Raw genomic sequence first — 23,976 nt, 5'->3', positions numbered from 1 at the left:
CACAGGAAGAAGATATTGATAACTCATATGAACTTTCTCATTTATAAGAGCTGTTAGAAGGAGCATATATAGACAGGACATAGGAAGGAGCGGAATATAATGGTATGGTGTGGTAAAGGAACGGAGTCAATGGGCAATGGGGGAAAGTACTGGGAGGAAGGAAAAGGAGATGAAGAAGAAGCTGAGAGGTTTCACATGAGTCGAGAAAAAGCTTTTTCAATGGAGTGGGGGGTGGGAGGCCTTCATTCTCACTGGAAATGGCTCAGGGAGGAAATGACATACACACTTAATAGGGTGAGGAAATCTGTCTTGCCCTGGAGAAGGATGGGAGGAAAGGGATGGGATGAGAGGGAATGGGGGAGGGAAAGGGAGAATAGGTGACAGAAAAGAAGGAAGATAGAGGGAGAGGGTCCTCAGATGCAACACACTTTTGGACAGGGCCAGGATGAAAGGAAAAAGAATAGAATAAATGAGAGTGGGGAGGAATAGAGTGGAGGTACAGCTAGTAATAGCAACTGAGGGAAAAATATTGAAGCAACTTCTCTGGTGGACTTATGATAAAGAAAGCAACTCACCCCAGAGACAGAACCATTGAAATCTGAACACAGTCTGAAGTACATTTTCCCTTTCTCTCGCTCTCTCTCTCTCTCCTTGAGGTTTCCCATCTTCTTTGGGGGGGAGGTTTATGTTTACTCTTATAACACTCAATTTACATCAATGTATGGCATGGAAACAATGTAGAGACTGTCAGACAGCCTTTTGTGGGGAGGGGGAGAGGGAAGAGAGGAGGGGGAAAATGGTAGAATTCAGAGCCTTGCAAAAAATGATGGGTACATATTACTATTGTATAATTGGAAAACAAATAAAATGTTTAAAATAAAACAAAAGAAGTCAATCACTTGTCTGTCTTTAGGAAGTACAAGTACAATTTTTACAGGACAATAAGGACCCTTCAATCTCAATGAAGCCTAAAGTATCTCCACAAATCTGTGTCTCATTTAGAATATAAAGGGTTAATGGACATCAATAGTAGGTTACTTTCATACCCAGAGACCACCAATGGGTCTGTTGAGGCTATACAAGCTTCCATGGGAAATTTTGGAGGAAAGACCAAGAATGAAAGAATCTTCATGGGTTCCTTGGATTTGGGGTGATTTGGGGTGTGTGTGTGTGTGTAGTCACTATGACAATTTCTATGCCATTTATTCTAGATAGAGTCAAATGAAAACTTCTGTGATTACCCAAATCATCCTATTTAGTTAATATCAGGTAATCACAATCAATCAAAAAATAAGGTAAATATTTCACCATCATTCTCCTTATAACCCTGTTTGACCTTCATTATCAAAGACCATGATACCAGGAAGGTGATACCATGACAGGAATGTGAATTGGAGTGAATAAGTACTAAGTCATCAGCCTCACTTTCTCTTCCAAAGCCATCTGGGTCCAGTGGCCAAATATGGATCAGGATGATTGGAGATGGCCCTAGATGAGGCAATAAGGGTTAAGTGACTAGCCCAAGGTTACACAGCTAGTAAGTGTCCAGTGTCTGAAGCTAGATTCGAACTCCTGTCCTCCTTACTTCAAGGTCAGTGCTCTATCCCTATGCTACTTAGCTGCCCCTCCTTATAATCCTATACTGAAGGTGGGGAAGGCAAAGGACACCTGCTGGCTTAAAGCAGACTTTAGGGAGCTGACAAAGTTGTCACAGGAAAAGTGTACATCATTTTGACTAAGCACACTGATGAGATTACTAATTAGCCCAGAAGAGGAAATGGCAGCAGGGACTCAAATCAAATACAGTGTTACATTTGAGGGGCAAAGGCAGGATGTCAACTCAAAGAAAATACAGGGTCTATGCAACTCAGTCAAGTTTTGAAAATATAAGGAGAATTTAGACAATTTCAGATATAGTCTACACAAATTACCAACAGTTGCTTCACCATTCTGGCACACATGAAAAATGTTTATTGATTAATATTTTTAAAAGTCCAGGTGCCTATTAGATTCTTTGGGTTCTAGAGAAATCACATTCTTCATCCTGATGGCCTCAATTTGTTGAATTACTTTAAAGTCTACCTGTTTTGAGTGTCATACAAAACAGGCTATAGAGTTGGAAGATCTAAAATAGGAGAACCCCAGTAGTCTATTCTCCCTGGTCCCAATGACACCATGAAAACTCATGTTTTTGGAGGTCTCAGTCTATGAAAATGAGGCTAAATAAAAACGGTCAGATCAATCAACTATTAAGCTTCTGTGGCTGAAGGTTCCCTGTAGCAGTCATCTGATTTTGAAAAATACTTTTGAAAAGCAGTTGCTCACTTGTTACTATATCTCAACTGTTATGAAATCACAGCTTCACTGTTTGTCTGGTTGCCTATTATGAATTATGAATATGGGTGGCACAAGATAATGCCTCTACAAGTTTGGTAAGGAGGTTACTATTGACAAATTAAAATGGGAATTGGCATACTTCAGGGAAAAGGTTCCAATTGTGCAAGAGGCCTAGGCCTCCAGTCTTATCCTCAGTACTGTTTCTTTCCCTAGCCCAATGAAGTTGGCTTCTTAAGAATATTCTGGACACTTTGAGAGAATCATGAATATACTGAACTTCATGGACAATTAATCTGACAAGTCTTCCAAGTTGGCTAAGCTATAAGCTTCATGGCAAGTATGTGAAGAAGACTTGAGGGGGCGGCTAGGTGGCTCAGTGGATACAGCACCAGCCCTGGAGTCAGGAGTACCTGAGTTCAAATCCGACCTCAGACACTTAATAATTACCTAGCTGTGTGGCCTTGGGCAAGCTGCTTAACCCCATTGCCCTGCAAAAAAAAAAAAATCTAAAAAAAATAAAAGAGGCTGGTCCTCCTAGAATTAATGAAGAAGGCCTGAGGGATGGGGCAGATAAGACCTCAATCTATAACGATTCTTGGATGATTGCCATGGGTTTAGTCAAGTAGTCTGGGGTTGGAGAACAAAATTGAACAACTAATAGCTCTCATTTGAGATCAGGATCAGTGCAAGCATTCTGCTGATAATTTGTCTGCATAGCTGTTTGTGGGGTCTGTTAACTAACAGTCATGAAAAACATATGCCCTTTGTTGAATTAAACAAAATAATGCCATACTGTGGTAGTTTAGGGACCCCAGAGGCAGCTATGTTTGCTCAGTAAGGATCCTTGTGCCAGGTAGAATATCCATCTGTTTTATGCAAGCCTCAACCTATCTCCACATGGTAAACTGGCTCTTCACAAAAGATAACAGCTTCATCATGTCCGTCTCCTGAGGTTGGGTGCTTAGCCTCCCAGAAACTATATCCATGAATTGCTGCCTCTCAAGTAAGAGGGAGGCTTGCTTCTTCTGGTCCCAGGGTTTTTTGAACATAGCTTCCAGAATGACTTACCCAATAAGGCAGGACTGTTTATGAAGACAGTTCTCATTGATACTTTCCAGTCCTTCCTTATTCTAACTCTGGAACAGCTGAAAAGGGTGTGTGGTCCTCCCCCTACCTTACCCCTTTAAAAGTCTCTATACACTCTGGGAAAATGACTCAGACTTCTTCCCAGATAGAGGTTGAGGTAGCATTGGTGGCAGGTACTTTGCTCTCTCTCTAATGACACAGAGAAGATGAAATTATAACTATGATGGAAGTGTATTTACTAGGAATCTCTAGTTATTTGGTACTGTATCCTTGGATAAAAGTGAGAGTCCTTACACAGCTCCCATGAAAGAAAGAAACAGTCTCTGAGCAGAAAAGTCTAAAGGGGCAAAGACTTGATGTCAACCCCTTTTGGAGGTTCTCAAGGAGGTGAAAGTTTTGGCTGGTGGGCTGGGTGATATTGAGAGGTTGGTAGTATAAGGTGAATCTTGGTATTGATGCTGGCATTGGGACAGGCTATATGCAAGAGAGTAATGACTTCTCTAGCTTGCTAAAGATGACCCTAACCATGATGAGAATCAGCAACTGTGCCATCATTTTCTATGTGATACTGATGTTCCTGGTGCTGCTCATTCTCATTGTCATTCCATTCAGAGATCTCCACACTGTACCTAAAATAATCTATCACATGACAGATCTAGGACATGATACTTCTGAGAGGATTAAGTCTTGGGATTTCTTTGTTCTTTATATTGAGTTCCTTGGATATTGCATTTCTTCAGGAGATCATCACCATATTGTTTGCTTTCTACCCCTACCCCCACCCCCACCTTTCTATTTTCCTGTTAGCTTTTATTCCAGGTTTCTATGATTCCCTAAGTCAGGGCTGTCTAGTGATATTCCTAAAGTCATTTAAATACTGGAATATCTTTTAGTAGCTATTTGGGACCCTGGCACCAAGAAGTGGGGATGTGGTAGCAGCATTATCTAATAGGGTCCCTGACAAATAGACTAGTTTTTTCCCCTAAAAAGCAAAAAAGAAGTCCTCAAGATTAAATGGGGTTAAAGGGGGGATTTAAGGGGATTAAACATCAGTGTCCTGGACCTAGACCATAAAAAGGCCAATCCATGAGGAGCCAGTGCCCCTTAGATTTGTTGGATGTCCCACTGCTGTATGAGTCACCATATTCACTTGATTTATCTAATCCTGTTGAAAAGAGGAGTTTCTTTATTTCTTTCTCTATTTTTTTTAGGTTTTTGCAAGGCAAATGGGGTTAAGTGCCTTGCCCAAGGCCACACAGCTAGGTAATTATTAAGTGTCTGAGACCGTATTTGAACCCAGATACTCCTGACTCCAGGGCCGCTTCTTTATCCACTGTGCCACCTAGCCGCCCCAAGGAGTTTCTTTATAAAGATGAGAAGGGGAGTAGCTAGGTGGCGCAGTGGATAAAGAAGCGGCCCTGGAGTCAGGAGTATCTGGCTTCAAATACGGTCTCAGACACTTAATAATTACCTAGCCGTGTGGCCTTGGGCAAGCCACTTAACCCCATTTGCCTTGGAAAAAAAGGAAAAAAAAAAAGATGAGAAGGGCTAAATCTATCTGAACCAGCACACTATCCTAACTGAGTATTCTTTCCTAGCTACTGGTAATAAATTTCTTTATTGTTAAGTATTGAATGGTATGTCTCATTCCATTCTAATCCTAAATCTAAATCTAAATTCCGGGACTAGACTGAGTCAGACCTGGATGATAATATCATTCTAGAGGTGTTTACATTAGGGGAAAAAAAAACTTTTTAAATTTTATTTTTCATTAATACCTTGTGGTTTTTATCTTATTCATTTTTGAATACCATCTTTCCTTCTTCTCATCCCAGTGAATAAATAAAAAAGATTTTAAAGAGGAAAAAAACAGTTCAGTAAAAAAATTAATCAATATAACAATTGTATCTTTACAACCATTGTCCTCCACTTCTGCTCAAAAAGAGATGAATTTCTTATCTATACTATGGGTCCAAATTTGGTCATTACCATTAGAAGTTTACTTTTTTTTTAAGTTGTTTTTTTTTTTTGCAAGGCAATGGGGTTAAATGGCTTGCCCAAGGCCACACGGCTAGGTAATTATTAAGTGTCTGAGACTGGATTTGAACTCAGGTACTCCTGACTCCAGGGCAGGTGTTCTATCCACTGTACCACCTAGCCACCCCAGAAGTTTACATTTTTAAAAGACAATACTTGTTAGCTCAAATAGATTTCTAAAAGCAAGGTAAAGAAATTGAGTAAAAAAACTTAAGTTGTGAATGAGAAGAGATAAGTCTACCCATAAATATTACCTGGGAGTCTGTCTGTTCACAAAGGCAGCTTTGCTAAAACATTTTACTCTGACAATTTCACATATTTATGTAGAAGTGAAAAGATCTTTAGAGATCATATCATATAACATTGTCATGTTACAGACTGAAATGAGGACAAGAGAGTTCCAAGTGTCTTGTTTGTCAAACATTTAATTAATGTAGAAGGGATCTGAATCCAAGTTTCTAAAAACTCTTTGTCCTCCTTGCTGGTATTATACATTTACTTTTCTCAACTTCTGAACCCACAGTTTCTTTAAAAAGTTCCTGCTTTTTCACAATAGTAATTATGGAAATAAATATAGTATATAGAATGTAGAAATAAAATAGTAATTATGGAAAATAGCTACTAAAAGATATTCCACACAGTAGTAATTATGAACTCTTTGTAGTGAAAAAAAATGACTGGCAATATCCATTTTTACAGGTCTATTTGATAATTAGAAAATGTTGTTAATTCCAACGATACTACACTGGATCAAAATATTTTTGGAACTCTTCTTCTGACATTGCCTTTTTTCCTCTACAGATAAAGATCACAACCTATCCTTGTATGTTCATTCTGTCTTGTGTCTGTTGTTCATGTCTTCTTTTAAGAATAACACAGTCTATCCAATGTGCTAGACTCCTCCCCTTCCATCTAAAATATCGAGAATACCAGTGGCAGTGTCCTAGAGATAGGATGGTGAAGTGATTAGAGTATTGGACCTTGGAGCCAGAAAGACCTAAGTCAAGTCCAGTCGCAGACACTAAGTAGCTTTATGATCTTTGTCTACCTCAGTGTCCACACCTGTAAAATAGAGATAATACTAACATCTAATTCGGAGGGTTGTAAAGATCAAATGAGATATTTGTAAAAAGAAGCTCAGAGCAGTGCCTGGAACACAGTAGCTGCAAAATAAATGTATTTTCCAGTCTCCTTCCCTTTTGGTTGTCAATCAGTCAGTCCCTGTCCCATAATCAGTTCATTTTCTCTTCTTATCACATTTTCCTTATGACATTTTTGACACCTAGTAGTCTTTGAAGTTCTTCACTGGTTCTTATGCTGTAGCCTGCTCATATCGTCACACTGCTCTCTGTATGATATGCATTTTCAATTCTTCAGAAAACTTTTATATCCAAGAATGCTGCTGCTGTTGTTTTTAAATAAGTCTGTTTCTAAGAGGAAGCTTGGTTGGCATCATTAAAGGAGTTATTAAGTTTCCTGAAAGTAATCCAACTCACTCTCCCCCTCTCGTTCAAATCTGGGACCAATTAATCAGGGCAATGAACATTCTTCACCTGCTTGGTCTTTCTCAAGTGGATGGGCAGACCAAATTCTTGAGTAGTTATGGATTTTTTTCTAGGAGACTTTTCAGTGTTCCATAGCTTGATGCAGCCAGCATAATGCCACCCACAGTTAGGAGAATCTATAAATTCTTATAATCCACAGGGAATCCCTGTTCAACTTGGATTCTGTGCTACATCTCCTCTATTACAAAAGCAAATAACTTTGGTAAAATCTACCTTCCTATTTTATGCCTAATCTGATATCTATGATCATAGGATGGTTAAACAGAGTTATTTCTATTGATATCTCCTTTAAGGAACCTTGAGTGACTTTGATGTATGGCTGAGAGACAGCTTGCTGGAAAAGAGGCAGCAGTTTGCTCCACTGAATCAAATACTTTTTCAAAATTAAACAATCACAGTGAAATCTTGCAATCTCTGTCTCAATTGTAAAATGATAGATTAGTTCATTGTTGGGAATATGATTTGTGAAAACCTGATTATACTCTATTAATACTGTTTTCAAGGATGTCATCAACTCCTGTATAGATGATGCTCCAAGATTTTATAAAAACTGCAAAGTACATCTTTAGGTTTACTACATTTAACATTTTTTCAGTTTACCTTTATTATATTAGTAAGGTTTAAGTTTTTTCCATGTTTTATTCCTGTATATTGATCTCTTAATACCCTCATAATATGCTATTTCTAGTACTGATCTCTATATACACTAAGTCCAATCTAGTTGCTTTTCTCAACTTTTTCTCTTCAGTGCCACAAGAAAATTAACATTATTTTGAGAGCTAGCAACATGTATCAGATAGAAAGCTGCTCTCCTGGTTTCTAGTCTTTCCCCTTAAACACACTGGCTATGCAACCTGAAATAAGTCACAACCTTTCAATGCTGCAGGAAACTTTCTTAAGACTATAAATTGCAGGAAGATGCAGACCTACATTGATAAGGGGAGTTTCTTCACCTTTAGAAGTCTGAATATCAATGAAATTACAAGTCATTATTTTTATCATTATTTTATAGTTTGTTTCTAACAAACTTTTACCCAGATAAATTATCCATCTTAGTTCACTAGACTGGGCTCCAAAAGTTTTTTAAAACTATTCCCCTCGAATGGCTTAGCAAACTGTGGTATATGTATGTCATGGAACACTACTGTTCTATTAGAAACCAGGAGGGATGGGAATTCAGGGAAGCCTGGAGGGATCTGTGTGAACTAATGCTGAGTGAGATGAGAAGAACCAGAAAAACACCATACAACCTAACAGCAACATGGGGGCGATGATCAACCTTGATGGGCATGTTCATTTCATCAGTGCAACGATCAGGGACAAGTTGGGGCTGTCTGCAATGGAAAATACCATCTGTATCCAGATAAAGAACCATGGAGTTTGAACAAAGTTCAAGGACTATTCCCTTTAATTTAGTAAAAAAAAAACCCAAAAAACTGCTATCTTATTGTCTGATCTTGTTATCTCTTATACTTTATGTTTCTTCTTTAAGGATATGATTTCTCTCTCATCACACTCAATTTGGATCAATGTACAACATGGAAACAATGTAAAGACTGACAAATTGCCTTCTGGGGGGGGAAGTAAGATGGGGGAAAAATTGTAAAACTCAAAGTAAATAAAATTTTTAATAAAAAAAAAGAATTGCAAAAAAACCCTATTTCCCTCAACCTTTCTTTCTTTTTTCTTTTTTTTGGGGGGGGCGGGGTTATTGTAAGGCAATAGGGTTAGGTGATTTGCCCAAGGTCACATAGCTAGGCTAATTATTAAGTGTCTGAGGCTGGATTTGAACTCAGGTCCTTAACTTCAGGGCCAGAGCTCTCTCTATTGCACTACCTAGCTGCCCCCAGACTTTACTTTCAAGGTTGCTCATTATTATAATACCCTTCCATGTTCTACTATAAATCCTTCATAGAGAATCTACAATATGTGCTTGAAGCTCCCCAATGGATCTTTGTATCTGCCTTAAAGGATGAAAACATGTCATCATTGAGGGTATTCAAATGATTATGCTGCATGTTGTAGAGTAATCTCAAAGAATCTCATTTTTCACAAATGTGAGAAATGGCAGCATTGTTGGAATAATGCCTAGCCCCTAAAGGTGATTACTTTGAAGTGGACAAGTCTTAATTGGATATATGAATTGTAGTATCTTGGTTGAAAAAGCACTTTCATTACTTTATTATCACACTTCAAATATATCTTATACATATTTTAGTCTATCTTTTTTTTTGCATCATTACTACACAAAGATGAGATTAATTCCTTAGATGCCTAATAATCTAAGCTGTTTGCCATCCTTCTCCATACAATCCCTTTAGGAAAAGGGAAAATATAATATGTTATCTAACTGGTCTTTGGATATAGACTTCAGTGCTCTGAAGTAGAGTTTAAAATGCCTATACTTGTCTCACTTCTCCATATCGAATCTACTAGGGTCAGACAGGCTAAATAACTAAAGGTGAAGTTTGATTTTGGCAGGCCACATCTCCCTTTGCTGCAAGCTTTCTCTTTTTTCCTTTTAGGGCTACTAGAGTCTTCTAATGCTCTGGTTTTTCTTTTTTTTTTGACAGAAAGCCTTTTATTTTAATTCAATCATGCTAAAATATCAAAGATTAATGAATTACTCTTGCCAGGGGGAAATGCATTTTAAAAGAGTAAAGAGTAATACTTAATCCAAAAGAATGACATTAATTTAACTATGGTATTTTCCAGTATTGTGGCAGCTGATTGGTAACTATTTTGGGCAGGGAGACCTTCAAATTTCAGAAGGGACTATCTACTCTAATTGTCTAACAGAACTGGCTCTACCCATTCTGTGTTAAGAAATTCTTTGAAGATAGGTTCCAGGTTTAATTTGTACTGCTCTGTGGATATGAATCATGAACACTTTTAGTCCCTGAAGAATTGAAGCTAAGGTTCACTAAAAGAGCAATGGGGAAGCAGACAGCATGCCATGAAATACACTACCAATAAAGAACCATACAGAAGAAACTGTCAAAGATGTTATTAGAAACCCTGTTTCGGGGCGGCTAGGTGGCGTAGTAAGCACCGGCCTTGGAGTCAGGAGTACCTGGGTTCAAATCTGGTCTCAGATACTTAATAATTACCTAGCTGTGTGGCCTTGGGCAAGCCACTTAACCCCATTTGCCTTGCAAAAAAAAAAAAAAACCTTAAAAAAAAAAAGAAACCCTGTTTCTCCGGAAAAGGAGGGAGTTGTGCCAGTCAAAATTTAAGAGCGAGGAAATCACCTCCAGACCATTCACATACTCCATTAGTATTCAACTGATGTTAGAGAACTAGAAAGGACTAGAATGGAGGATTTACTAGACATCATGGATCTAAGTTATGCCGAATGAAAATGTGTGAATGAATTGTCATTGGCCTGTTCCACAAGAACGAGATCACAATAGTGAATAGAAATCATATAAAAATGTGCATGAAGCTACTTTGTTCTGTAAATGCTAATAATTATCACTGAAGCTTTAAGTCACTAGAGGCAATACTCTGTTGCTGAAATTGCCCTTCAGGTACAATTTCCATATTCAGATACAATTTCCATATTTTCCCTCATAAGTAGAACTTGCATTTGAAAGCAATGATCCAATTCATGTTTGCAGGGGCAGGAAAAACCCTAAGAACATCTGATCAACTTAAGAAAAGTGTTAAGTCAACAAGGCAATGACAACCTGAGAATGTACCTACCAGCCACAGGAAGCAGTCCAATCCACATGGGTCTGGCTCAATCTTGATTTCTTTGTTCTTACGTTTGTACACATTAGGAGTGGCATGAAAAGCTGAAAAACATAAAATTGTCCTGTTTCTCAAGCTCCATCAAGACAATGGAAAAACACCAAACTAGGTTATGAAGCTATTAAAGGAGCTCAATTTGACTGTACCATCAGGGTAAACTGAATTTAACAATCCCTGCCTGACATAAAGAGATTATCACTCCATCTCTAGCAAGGAAGTGATAAGAGTTGCATTTTGTGATTACTTTCAGCAAATGAACACCACTGCATTCCAAAAAACAGAGCCATTGCTAAACAGATGGAAATGAAACTGGCTCTTTGAATATCCAAGTTCAAGGGAGAAACTGAAGGCTCCAGAGAGATTCCCAGTGCTTAGTGCAGAAATAATACCCAGCAGGTATATGATGATACTGAATGTCTTCTGAATGGAGGGGACAGGAAAGGGGAAGAGGGGAAGCCAAGTCAGAGGAAGCACCCTCACTCACGGTGAAGGAAGCAGTCATATTTGAAGCAGCGTCGGCAGAAGAGTGTGTGGAAGGAATGCAGGGACTGCTCTCGCTGTACAGACTTGGCACAGGGCCCATCGATGTTTGGGGTACACTGAGGAGGCAAAACATTGGGGTCCGACACCTCTGTGAGTTCTCGGTACCTATGTAAAAGAAGAGGATAGAAATTCTTTCTAAGAATCAGTCCTGTGGACAGAAGCAAAAGATCTCTGCTGAGGGAAGGCTTGGGGATGAGTTTGGACAAGTGATTCAGGAGGGATCTGCCTGGGGAAGACTAATGAGGTATATCTAAATGGGTACAAATTGGTTAGTTGCAAAAAACATAGAACTGTCTATGAATGGGGCAAAATGAACTACATCAGCTACTAGAGCAAAGTCATAACAAAGAGCTCACTGTCCAGATTTTTTCAAAGTCTAGAGAAAATGATGGGTCTTATTTTTAGGGAGATGATGGTATGGAATTTTGCATCCTGTCTGTCTGATGCAGTCCATGTGTTAATTGACTTGGAAACACTACCTTTTTTCTCCTTTGAAGAATGGTTCACTGGATAGGAAAGGATATATCCAGAAATGAACATATAAACATGAAAGATAACAAACTTTAAAAGTCTATTATAAGCAAATGAGCAAAAGGTAACTGTAAGGAGGAAATAATCAAAAGTATAGATAGCTGAATGGGGGCTAGCTGTTTTGTGAACATAGTTAGCTAGAAACTGACAAACAACATTCCGGGTACTTTGACTGGATTGATTCTTCGTACTGATCATCACCCTATTTGTATTACAGTTACTTGTGTTCATGCCTCATCTTCTCTACAAATTTGTAATCTCACTGAGGGGAAGAGGCTACAACTCCATTCACCTTTGTATCTCTGTCTTGAGGATGGTTACTTAAAAAACACGATGAAGTGTAAATTACTATCATTCAAACATTCCCAAAGATATCTTACCTCTCTTTCATGTCATCTGGAACACCATTCTCAGGAAACATAGAAGAAATGGCACTGAATATCATGTCATTTGGAAACTGTTTCTTGGAACTCTTTTTGTTACCTGAATCAAAAACGAAAGAAAAGCTTTGGGGGCTATTATCAGAACCTGGAAAAAAAAAGCTCTTTTCACAGATGTTTTGTGATTGGAACTAGTAAAATAAATCTGACTGCTGGCTCCTCTGAATCATGTGGAAAAGTCACTCTTATCTGGACTTTTCAAATACTAGACCATTTTGTCAACAAGAATAGCATCACCTCTGGACATTAATGAATTTACAGCAAAAATAATCCAAGTTAAGTCTGCAAGAGATTTTAGAAAACTAAGAATATAAATGAAGTCAATTAAAAGGTTGCTATTAAGGAGGGTTAGAGAGAAAGAGCAAGGCATAGTGGAAAGGGCAAGGTGTTTGGAATCAAAGAATGAATTAGAATCATGGCTCTCCTACTTATAGTATAGGTGTGAACCTAAGCAAGTCACTATCTCTAGGCTTCAGTTTCCTCATCTGCTAAATAAAGGAACTGAAATCATGGATAATTTTTTTTTTCTTTTTTTTAATCATTGGATATTTAAATTACTTTCTAGATCAAAATATATGATCCTAAGGATGATATCTAATTATTGTTAGCATTTATATAGCACTTTAAGGTTTACAAAGTACTTTATAATTGTTTGATTCCTGACAACAACCCTGGAAAGTGGATTTCACTATTATCCACATTTTACTGTTGAGGAAGCTGAAAAAGGTTGTGAATTGCCCAGGGTCACACAACTACTAAGGATCTGAGGCCAGATTTGTATTCATGTCTTCCTGTGCTCCATTCACTAACCCATCAAGATGCCAACCACAGTATTTTAAATTATTTTACAATAGACTTTTACTGTATTCTTTTTTAAAATGCCAAGTATTTTCCTCTGAATTTTGCCTCTTTTATTTTCTGGAAGGGGTGAATACATTGTTTGTGCTGTTAGGAATATTTAGCTTCCTTAAAGTTAGCCCAGTGAGCAACTCACTAGCTTCTCTCCTCCATCTTCCTTATCTTAATCATTTTCTTGGTGAAATGTAGGATCCCTACCTACCTTCAATGGTGAGTCGTTTTCTCTTCCTAAGGACTGGCAACTCTTCCTTGTTGTCATCCTGTTTGCCTTCAGAAGGGTCATTGTTGTGCCCTTCCTCTTCCTCATCTGAGTATTGATTCAGAGCATCTACCAACTCCAGGAACACAGCATCACTGATCAGAACAGAACCTGGGATCATCTCTGAAAAAGGAGTGGTGTGAGGAGAGTTTCTCTCTCACATTCCATCTGGCACTGGCTACCCTACAAAGGTCTTATCAGAGCCTCCTAAAACCTTGATATTCTAGTTTTCAAAGCTGGACAGCATTCTCATTATAGTAGCATATTAGACACATTACCCTGGGTAATGCAAAGTTAAATTCTGATAGGAATTACCTGAGAAATTCAATCTCTTAATTAGTTGCTTTTTTCTTTTCTAAGTACAATGTGGTTAACTCAGTTGGTTAGAACATGATGCCAATGAAACTAAGACCTGATTCCTGATGGGTTTGGATAATCTTGATTTAAAACTAAAGACTACATTTCTAACCTCAGCCAGTAATATCATAAATAGCCTTGAATACACAGTGAATTAGGCAAATGAGTTTGGATAAAAATTTATCCTACACTTGTCCAATGTTCTACCAACAATATAATAATTAGTAAATCAATCAATTGTAATATTACTTATCAGAAGACAATTTTCTCATAAAGTAAGATATTTTAGCTTGTGAGCATCAGTATTTGACAGTAGGGGGAGCTATAAATCAGGAATGAATTATAATAATAAATTTGGTTCTGGAAGGCAGGAAATGATAGGTGGCAACACAAGTCCTTTCTCAATTCTTTCTTATCCCCTTTACAGAAAGACTTTTTTAGAACTTCAAACTTGCTTTTAAAAAGCTCAGACCACCATGTCAACTTCCTTCTGTTTATTTGTTCTACTGGTCACTGAGGAGAGGCCTAGATGAAGGAAGCATGATATAAAGCTCCTTATCATCTTGTTCAGGTGAAAAGAAAATCAGACCAATTCTTTTTTCAGCAATAGAAATCTCTTGATATTTTTGTGCAAAATTGCTTTTAATTTCTCCAACCACCCACTAAATACAATAATGTCCTCCGGTGCTTCTTAAATATAATTTGGGAAAAACCAAAATAACATAAAGACCTTTAGGGTCTTGCCACCTACACCATCATTACATCTTTAGAGTTTCCAGGACTTTCCATCTGTCCTATAGCTGAACTTTCTTTTAAATGAATGTCTGTAGCACTTAAGAGTATGAACTACTTGAAAGAGGGGCTATCTTGATTTTTCTATCTGGATCCCCAGATCTTAGAACAAAGTAAAGACTTAATACTTTTATATTAGCTCATTTAAAATTTTGTCTCCTGGGTATAAAATGCCCCTGGCATGCCATGTAGTGACTGTCCCATATAAAGGTTATGAGACCAATTTTTTGGGTACCCCCAAACCAAGCACCTGCCCCAGAGATCCTATGTGTTTACCTTCTTCCCCATGGACTTTCCCATCATAGTTATTGATCAGTTCTTCAATGAAAGTTTCATCTTCTTCTTTAACCTCATCTCCCATGTAGGGAATATTGCACAAAACAGTTTCATCTTCTACCTGCAAACAAATCAGACCAGGCTTATTCTAAGTGGGCATTTCTGTTCCTCTAGCTACTTCTTTGTTCTTTCCATTTCCATTTTTTTTTTTGCAAGGTAATGTGGTTAAATGACTTGTCCCAAGTCACAAAGCTAGTAAGTATCAAGTGTCTGAGGCCAGATTTGAACTCAAATCCTCCTGACTCCAGAGCCAGTGTTCTACCTACTATGCCACCTAGTTGCCCCCGTATCTACTTTTTACGGGAATCTGTTGACCTGGGAAGGAAGAGAGGTTTCTCAAGGTTTTCCTGTGTGCAGAGGAATGATTGCTTCATGTGGCTCTGGATGGAGCCATTTGGAAAGGCAGCATACTACTTCCAAAAAAAGCCTATTTACTAATCCAGTGAAGGGCTACCCAATGGTAAGCTTATCATCTGTATTAAGATTATGAGTCACACCATTACCCTGTATTCTTAGTGGACATATTTTTTTTTTAAAGTTATCTCCTGTCTGTAATTTGACTTTGTCTTCCCATATCTGTATGTTAGCAAGGCAGTATCAATTCAAACACAGAACAGTAAAATGGTTCACACTGAGACCTTCTAACAAAGAGGAAGACAAATGAAAAGGAGACATAAGATCTGAAGCAAAATGGGTACTCAGATGCATAAGCTGGGCAACTGAATTATCTATAAAATAATGGAAGAAAGCTACTCTGATCCACAATAAAGTACTTATTACTACTACTACTATTAATCACTGCAACCTGAAAAACATTGTGTGCCTCAGAAAGCAGCAGATGTTTTCTGGATATGAACAACAGAGAAGGGACACTTGAGCTTAGGAATGAATAATTATTCATAAACTATTTCCTAAGTACTACAGACATTCTCTTGGGTTTTGATGTCTTCTCCCAGAATATCCTCCTAACTTGAGTGGGATATGGATTTACAATTTGTTACCAGACTGAAAAGCAATTTAATAACTAAAACTTAGTACAAGATTGGTTTCATAAATTATCTGAATAGAAATGGAAGCACAAAGACATAGATGAAGGATTATAGACTTATATGTAATAGTAATGTTCATTGTTTTCATAGCCTTTTGCCTTTATGCAGCTCAGACAAGACTGTTTCATTAGCAGGAACTATTATTTCTCCCTCAGGGATCTGGTTTGTTAAGAAAAATTAACCTATTCCCACTTCTCTTCTGTGACATATAATGCATAACACTGGACCAAGAAAGTCAGAGAAAATGGAATATTGTTCAGGGTCATTCTTTCCAGAAAACCAGCTAGAATGTTAATTCTGGAGTATAGTTCTAAAAGTGCAGAATAAAACAAATTAAAAAAGTTTGTATTTTTGCTTTCTCAGGAAGTTAATGAAATTCTGTTTTGTTTATCTATAGTGTGTTAATATTAGGAAAATCTTCACCTTCAGAGAAGTTCTGCTACAATAGCAGCAATTACTCATACACTTTAATCATATATTATGATGCTTCTACCTACCATGAAATTTTGCTGAAGAGGAGACCAGGAATACATGATGGGCACTAGTGCAACGGTATTCAGAGATCTCATTAACATATCTTGGCTGTCAAATCCTGGAAAATTGCTTTCTACAGTGCACTGCAATATAAGCAAGCAAAGGCACAGAGAGAGAGAATGATACACACACAGCCCTGGGTGGTCCCTGAAGTTCCCCTTTATACTGACTCCTGATATTCTAACTTTTCTAAATGTATATGTAAGAGCTCTGCTGATTCAAATATCAATAAATAGTTTCTTCCTTGGGGAGCTAAGCAAGCAAATGGGGATAAAAATCTTATCAATATCTTAATTAACCTAAATGGGTGTCTACACTGTAATAGGCATACAATTATATTGCAGTATGTAGATCAGCAAAACAAAGGATAGTAAAGGTAGATCCCCAAGTTAAACTTTTTCTTTGAAAACCAAAAAGCAAGACTGACATTATTAACACAGCTACAAGAAAGGCAGGCCTATGGTCACATCTGCTTCTATCAAGTGCCACTCACAAATTAAGTTACTTTTTTAAATGTCCTCTTTTATATAATAAACTTGGATTATCAAAAATCAATTTCTGTGGAACTCAAATGTTTACAAAAAAAAATGTTGAGAACTTTTTTCATGTAATTGGAAAAAATGAAATAAGATTAAAGAAATCAATTTGGCTTGAAGAAATAATTCTCCCCTTTACAGCATTTTAGTTATAATTCGCATAAGTTAATATAATAAAAATCAGTTGGCATTTCTTAAATATACTTCAACTGAGAAGAAAAAACAGCTTAAGCAGTAAGAGGAAGTTAACTTGTTAAAAAAAAAACTTTGTTTCAGAAAAATGCACCAATTAAGACTTGAATAAAGTAGTGGTGATAAAGTATTCCTTGCTCACTGATTCCCTAACAAATGGTACGTACATAGTAGGGTATAGCATCATAAGATCTAGAGTTGGAGGGGGCCTCAGCTTTCTAAACTTTTTCATTCTATATTTGAGAAAACTGAGGCCCCAGAGAAAGAACTGGTTTATCTAGGGTTACAAAAGTTGTAAGTAGCATGACTAGGAGAATATTCCAAAGTCAGTAAGTATACTATCCCCGGCAGGATGCTGAGAAGTAGAAATGGAGAATGAGTCCCTATTCTATGGATAAAAGGAAGGTTCCTCTTCAGGCCTAATAAACTGCAACAGTCTTGGGCACCAAAAGTACCTTTTTGAGGAAAGGATGCCCACTCACAGGCTTCATTAATTGAACAGGCTGGATTCGGAGCCTCTTCCAGTCTTCATTGAGTATCTGAGTTTTTTCTTGAACTTTTGCAAAATTGGCCACAAACAGAGCCTAGCAAAGCCAAGGGAAGGGTTTATTACTTAAGATTTCAAAATAAGAGTAAGAGAAAAGACAACACCCTGCAACCACCCTACACTAGCTCAGTAACTCAGAATGTAAAAATAAAGCCTTCACAGCCATCCAAATATAACTTCAAAATTGACTTTTTACAAATGTCTCTTTATAGCTTTCCTTCACTTACCTTTGCACCCATATTAGCCTGAAATCTTTTGAGTTGTCGAAGTCGCATATATTCAGACTTAACTTTTCTCTTCCAGTAAGTGATGCATTTGGAGGTGGGAGAATTTGGGATATCCATTTTGCTGAAATGAAAAGAGACAAGTATCAGGGAAGTAACATTTTCATTGCCTGGAAAATAAGAGAACTCCCCTAAAGCTAAATAGATATGATCAGTCATGTTTTCATTCCTAATTAAATCTATCAAAAAATACTAATTACAGACATTTAATCCAATTAAAAGTTTCTATTCACAAAACTATTATTTAAAATTCGAATCATAGGTTTAGTTCACATTGCTCTCTTATTTCAACTGTTTTTTTTCTTTCCATTAACTTCTCAAGAGTTTCTCTCATAGTAAACATTCAAAGTCTTTTTAAGTTTAAGGGTCCTCTTTAGTAAGCATGGATTAAATAACAAAACAGCCTCAAAAAAAAATATGAAGCTATTCATGCCATCATTCTCAAAAAAAAATCCCAACACTGATATTAACTCCTTAAATACCCAACAATAAAAATAACATGGTGTGATCTTATATCTCAGTCTTAAGATAAACATTATGAAGACTAGAGGAAAAATTGCAAAACTCAAAATAAATTAAATCTTTATATTTCAAAAAAAAGATAAACATATGACAATATAATTCAATTTACTGAGGTAGAAAGGGCAATAGATTCAGAACCAAAAGGTCAGGGTTTGATTATCGGCTATGCAGTTATTGATTTACCTGTTCAATTTGGAGCAAGTCACTTTCCCTCTCTGGTCTTCAGTTTTCTTACCTACAAAACAAGGGCACTTGGATTACTTTTTTCTTTTTAGTTTTTGCAAGGCATTGGGGTTAAGTGCCTTGCCCAAGGCCACACAGCTGAGTTATTATTAAGTGTCTGAGACCGGATTTGAACCCAGGTACTCCTAACTCCAGGGCTGGTGCTTTATCCACTGTGCCACCTAGTCACTCCCACTTGGATTACTTTTAAGGACCCTATAAGTTATTTTGGAAACTGTTATCAGGAAATAGGCAGAAGGGTTAGATGTTAGGCAGCATAAGTTGGTTGGAGATAGCAGTCTGGAGGTGTCTCTTACAAACTACAATACATTCTTACTTCACAACACAGTTTCAAAGAAAAGTAGAAACTTTTAAAGGATGACTTAGTATCTTTAATAGCAAGACAAGACATGGAGACAAATCAAGAATTTGAATTCTTAAACCTTGAAAAAATGGAGTCCAATGTTATTCACAATGGGGCTGAAACCCAGTATTCATCAGATTTAGAGGTCTACCCACTGTTCATCTTGCATGTAAGCCAAGACCTCAAATATTCTCTGGGGAACTGGCAAACATATCCTTTACTTATAACAAAAGATATTTCTAGCCATATGTGACTAATCTGCTTTAACTACCCATTTGGCTGTATTTCTCTAATCCAGGTCCAGTTAGCAAGCCCCATCATCACCTTAGAGCAAAATGCAAACAAGAACAGTATGACCTCACTAGAATCTAGAGAATGATGATGGCTAATTAGGCTCCTTACCAAGTTGATTCATTTCATGCTTAAAGACCTAAAAACATCATAGATATCACCTTCTGAAATGCTGTCAGACCCAGAGATCTACTAAGATTCTTACTACTTAGACTGAATGGAAACATAAAGTTAGGACATTTCTGTCAGACATAAATTCCAAAATACAACAAATTTTAAAGATATCAGATTTTAAATTTTATTTTTTTTGCTTTCTTATAAATTTTTTTTTTAATTTTAGGATTTAATTTCCAATTGCCCATAAAGTTTTGAAATTATTAGTACTTCCTCAACCCAGAAAATAATACCCAATAAAACATGTCCCATTTAATGTTATACATATACAAAAATAATTTGTATATCTGGATTTTAAAAGAAATATAACAATATTGATGAATCTAATAGTAAGGTAAATCTGGTGAATTATGAAGACAATTATTTATTTATTTGCTTGTTTGTTTATTTATTTTTTGCTAGGCAATGGGGTTAATTGACTTGCCCAAAGCCACACAGCTAGGTAATTATTAAGTGTCAGAGACCGTATTTGAACCCAGGTACTCCTGACTCCAGGGCCAGTGCTTTATCCACTACACCACCTAGCCACCCCAAGACAATTATTTTTTAAAGGAACCAATTTAAATCTACCTATCAGGAGCTCAAATAAATTCCTAAGTAAAAAAAAGTAAAATAATAAGATCTAAATTCTGAATTACATGACCTATCTTCTTTTCCAACCCTTCTCAAAAAGACAGGATTTTTTCAAAGAAAATAGATTTTTTTCCCCAAGTTATATAATTACTAAAGCATGAAAATATATGCCACTCACAGTAACTTCTGGTTCCCAAAATAGATTGTCATGTACTTCCTAACAGGAACAAGCACAGTGATAGACTGATCTGAAGAGTACAAAAGTTAGAACTTGTTTCAAATCCTGATTCTGCTACTTTATATTAACTGTGTGATTTTAGGCAAGTCATTTGGTCTCACCTACAAATGGGTGAGGGTGGGGGTGGGGTTTGGACCAGAGGATTTCTAGGCCCCTTCAGTTCAAAATCCTACAGTCCTTGGTTCTGAATCAAGGCAGAATGGCTTTCTATCACTCAATCCACATTACAGAGCCTTAAGGTCATCAGAATGTAGCACTATATACAAATACACTGGCTCCCCAAAGAAATTATTTCAAACATATTTTACTGCTGCTCCTTTTGGAACTCATTTCCCTTTTCTGAAGTAATATGATAAATTCAGGATGCAAAAGATTCAGGGGATCAAGTCACCGAAGAAAAAAATGTGTAATGCTGGTTCTAGATAAAAAGTTTTTTGAAAGAAATGGTTGGTAGAGAGGGTGCCAAAGAAAACCAACAATGGTAGTAATAACAGTATTTTTACTGGGAAAAGAAAGTAGTTGAAAATTATGTCATAGAAGAAATATGACTTCTCATAGGGAAATTAATAACATATAGTAAATATTATGCAATAATCATCAATGAATATTAGTTTTATTTTTAATAAAGCATTTAATTAGATCTGTATTAGATACAAATGTCAATGAGCTTTAATTTATAGTTGATTCTTTTGTCCATGAGCCAATATTTAGTTGATTAATGTTTTTAATTGGATGATCAATATCCCTAAAAGTTGATCTGACAATTAATCCCCAAACCATATTCTTTTTTTCTTATTTTTTTTTTTATTTTAAGAGACTTCCCTAAGCTAGGCAATTATAGTGTCTGAGGTCAGACTTGAACTCAGGTCCTCCTGATGCCAGGGCCAGTGTTCTATCCACTGTGACACCTAGCTGCCCCTGAAATCATATTCTTGTGGGGGGGGGGGAAGACATACTGCTTAGAAAAAGAGACTTCATAATGAAAAACAGAAAAAAACCCCAAAAACTTAGAATAAAAAACTATCGATTTGGTCAAGGTAAAAAATCTAAACCCCTCCAGCACCTACCATTGTGTAAACAATAAAATTTATTACATCAGTGCTTCAAAAAAAAAATCTAAACCTCAAACTCCTAAAGTGTCACTAGAACAGGGTTAAGAGAAATAGGTAAATGAATGACACTTCATATTTCGATTAGAATATATTTTATTCATTTGGATTTGCATATAAACAAATTTTATTCCTACATTGGAATGTTCATTATCAAAAGAAAAATAATCTCTAAAATACAGTGATTGTGGTCATTAAGGAATCTTAAATAGAAGTCTTTGTGTTATTTCTAGCCAAGATTTTCATGAAACATTTAATTTTACTGTTAAAAACCTGAAGGTGATTTTATTTTTCATAATACTAGGTGAAATGCAATTTAGAAATGCTAATAAGAAGAGCCATAGCTCTAATTCTATCTACAAGATAATTTTTATAGGAAAAAGAAAGCTTTCATTCCCAAACATAAAAAACTCATGACTTCCTAGTCAAATACTAAATCTGAAAAGGAGTCTGTCTTGCCTAGAGTTAGAGAAAGATTTCTTGAAATTGGGAGCAGAGTATAAAATGTTTGGGAGTTGATAAACCCAAAGAGTCCGGCCATTGGGATAAAAACTCCCTCTTTGATAAAAATTGCTGGGATAACTGGAAGTTAGTATAGAAGAAACTTAGATTAGACCAACACCTCACACCCTTTACCAAGATAAGATCCAAATGGTTACAAGACATAGACATAAAAACAATACTATAAGCAAATTAGAAGATCAAGGACTAGTCTACCTGTCAGATCTATGGAAAGGGGAACATTTTATGACTAAGGAAGAGTTGGAGAACATCACCAAAAACCAATTAGATGATTTCGATTACATTAAATTAAAAAGCTTTTGCACAGATAAAACCAATGTAACCAAGATCAAAAGAAATGTAGTAAAATTGGGAAACAATCTTTACAACTAATGATTCTGACAAAGGACTTATTTCTAAAATATACAGAGAACTGAGTCATATTTTTAAAACAAAAAGCCATTCCCCAATTGACAAATGGTCAAAGGATATGCAAAGGCAATTTACAGATGAGGAGATCAAAGTAATCCATAGCCATATGAAAAAAATGCTCTAAATCATTAATTATTAGAGAAATGCAAATTAAAGCTTCTCTGAGGTACCACCTCACACCTCTCAGATTGGCCAGTATGAGCAGGAAGGATAATGATCATTGTTGGATGGGAGGTGGGAAAACTGGGACACTATTACACTGTTGGTGGAGCTGCAAACGCATCCAACCCTTCTAGAGAGCTATTTGGAACTATGCCCAAAGGGCAACAAAAATGTGCATACCCTTTGACCCAGCAATACCACTACTGGGTCTATACCCTGAAGAGATGAGGAAAAAGGGTAAAAACATTACTTGTACAAAAATATTTATAGCAGCCCTGTTTGTGGTGGCAAAGAATTGGAAATCAAGTAAATGTCCTTCAATTGGGGAATGGCTTAGCAAACTGGTATATGTATGTCATGGAACACTACTGTTCTATTAGAAACCAGGAGGGACGGGATTTCAGGGAAACCTGGAGGGATTTGCATGAACTGATGCTGAGTGAGATGAGCAGAACCAGAAAAACACTGTACACCCTAACAGCAACATGGGAGTGATGTTCAACCTTGAAGAACTTGCTCATTCCATCAGTGCAACAATTGGGAACAATTTTGGGCTGTCTGCAAAGGAGAGTACCATCTGTATCCAGATAAGGAGCTGTGGAGTTTGAACAAAGTGCAAGGACTATTCCCAAAACCAGATAGCTTATTGTCTGATCTTGTTACCTCTTAGACTTCTCTTCTCTTTAAGGATATGATTTCTCTCTCATCACACCCAATTTGGATCAAGGTACAACATGGAAACAAAGTAAAGACTGACAGAGTGCTTTCTGTGGGGGGGAGGGGGGAAGGGAAGCAAGATGGGGGAAAATTGTAAAACTCAAATAATATCTTTAATAACAATAAATTTAAAAATGTTTGAGAGCATAGTATAAAATTTTACAATTTGTGACAATACATACAAGTTTCAAAACGGAGTAGTTTCTTTTTTTAAAAAACTTTTAAACATATCCTTTGTAGGAATACTTTCTTTGGTTTTAGGAGTAGATTAATGATGTTACTTTTTTTTTGTTTTAACTTATTTTATTATTTATTAAGCTAAGATTGAGGAGCAGTTTGTAATGCGAGACTTTAAAACAAAAATTTCTATCTCATTCTTTTTCATTTCTCGGTAGTTTCTGAGCTCTGGATCAAGGATCTTTTTTGAACCAAAGAGACACGAGTCACAGGGGACCACTTGTACCTTCAAAGAGCTATAATACCATGCAGAATTAAATTATTTTTGTAGCAATCACCAGTTACAGCCACTTCTATGTTTATGTGTCCAACATATCTTTAAAATTAATTCTCCAACATGTAAATAGATTAATCTTTAATAACATACCATCTCCTCCTTCTGAACTCATATGTATTAA

General features: G+C 36.7%; 1 protein-coding gene across 3 annotated transcripts in view; it reads right to left on the bottom strand.

The window, feature by feature from the left end:
- The window catches only part of EZH1 (enhancer of zeste 1 polycomb repressive complex 2 subunit), a 50,083-nt gene that overhangs the window by 21,236 nt on the left and 4,871 nt on the right, over nucleotides 1-23,976 (bottom strand). For all 3 annotated transcript variants that reach the window (XM_074223840.1, XM_074223839.1, XM_074223841.1), the window contains exons 2-10: nucleotides 18,742-18,793; nucleotides 17,980-18,100; nucleotides 17,661-17,789; nucleotides 16,441-16,560; nucleotides 14,835-14,955; nucleotides 13,353-13,532; nucleotides 12,233-12,335; nucleotides 11,263-11,426; nucleotides 10,731-10,822 (exon numbers count right to left, since the gene is read on the bottom strand). In XM_074223840.1, the coding sequence (XP_074079941.1) occupies nucleotides 10,731-10,822; nucleotides 11,263-11,426; nucleotides 12,233-12,335; nucleotides 13,353-13,532; nucleotides 14,835-14,955; nucleotides 16,441-16,560; nucleotides 17,661-17,789; nucleotides 17,980-18,100; nucleotides 18,742-18,793 (1,082 nt within the window). The remainder of the gene's footprint in view (nucleotides 1-10,730; nucleotides 10,823-11,262; nucleotides 11,427-12,232; nucleotides 12,336-13,352; nucleotides 13,533-14,834; nucleotides 14,956-16,440; nucleotides 16,561-17,660; nucleotides 17,790-17,979; nucleotides 18,101-18,741; nucleotides 18,794-23,976) is intronic.

Source organism: Macrotis lagotis, chromosome 2 (genome assembly GCF_037893015.1).
Source record: "Macrotis lagotis isolate mMagLag1 chromosome 2, bilby.v1.9.chrom.fasta, whole genome shotgun sequence".
NCBI classification, from domain to species: Eukaryota; Metazoa; Chordata; class Mammalia; order Peramelemorphia; family Peramelidae; genus Macrotis; species Macrotis lagotis.
This window is presented reverse-complemented; position numbering and strand designations above follow the sequence as displayed.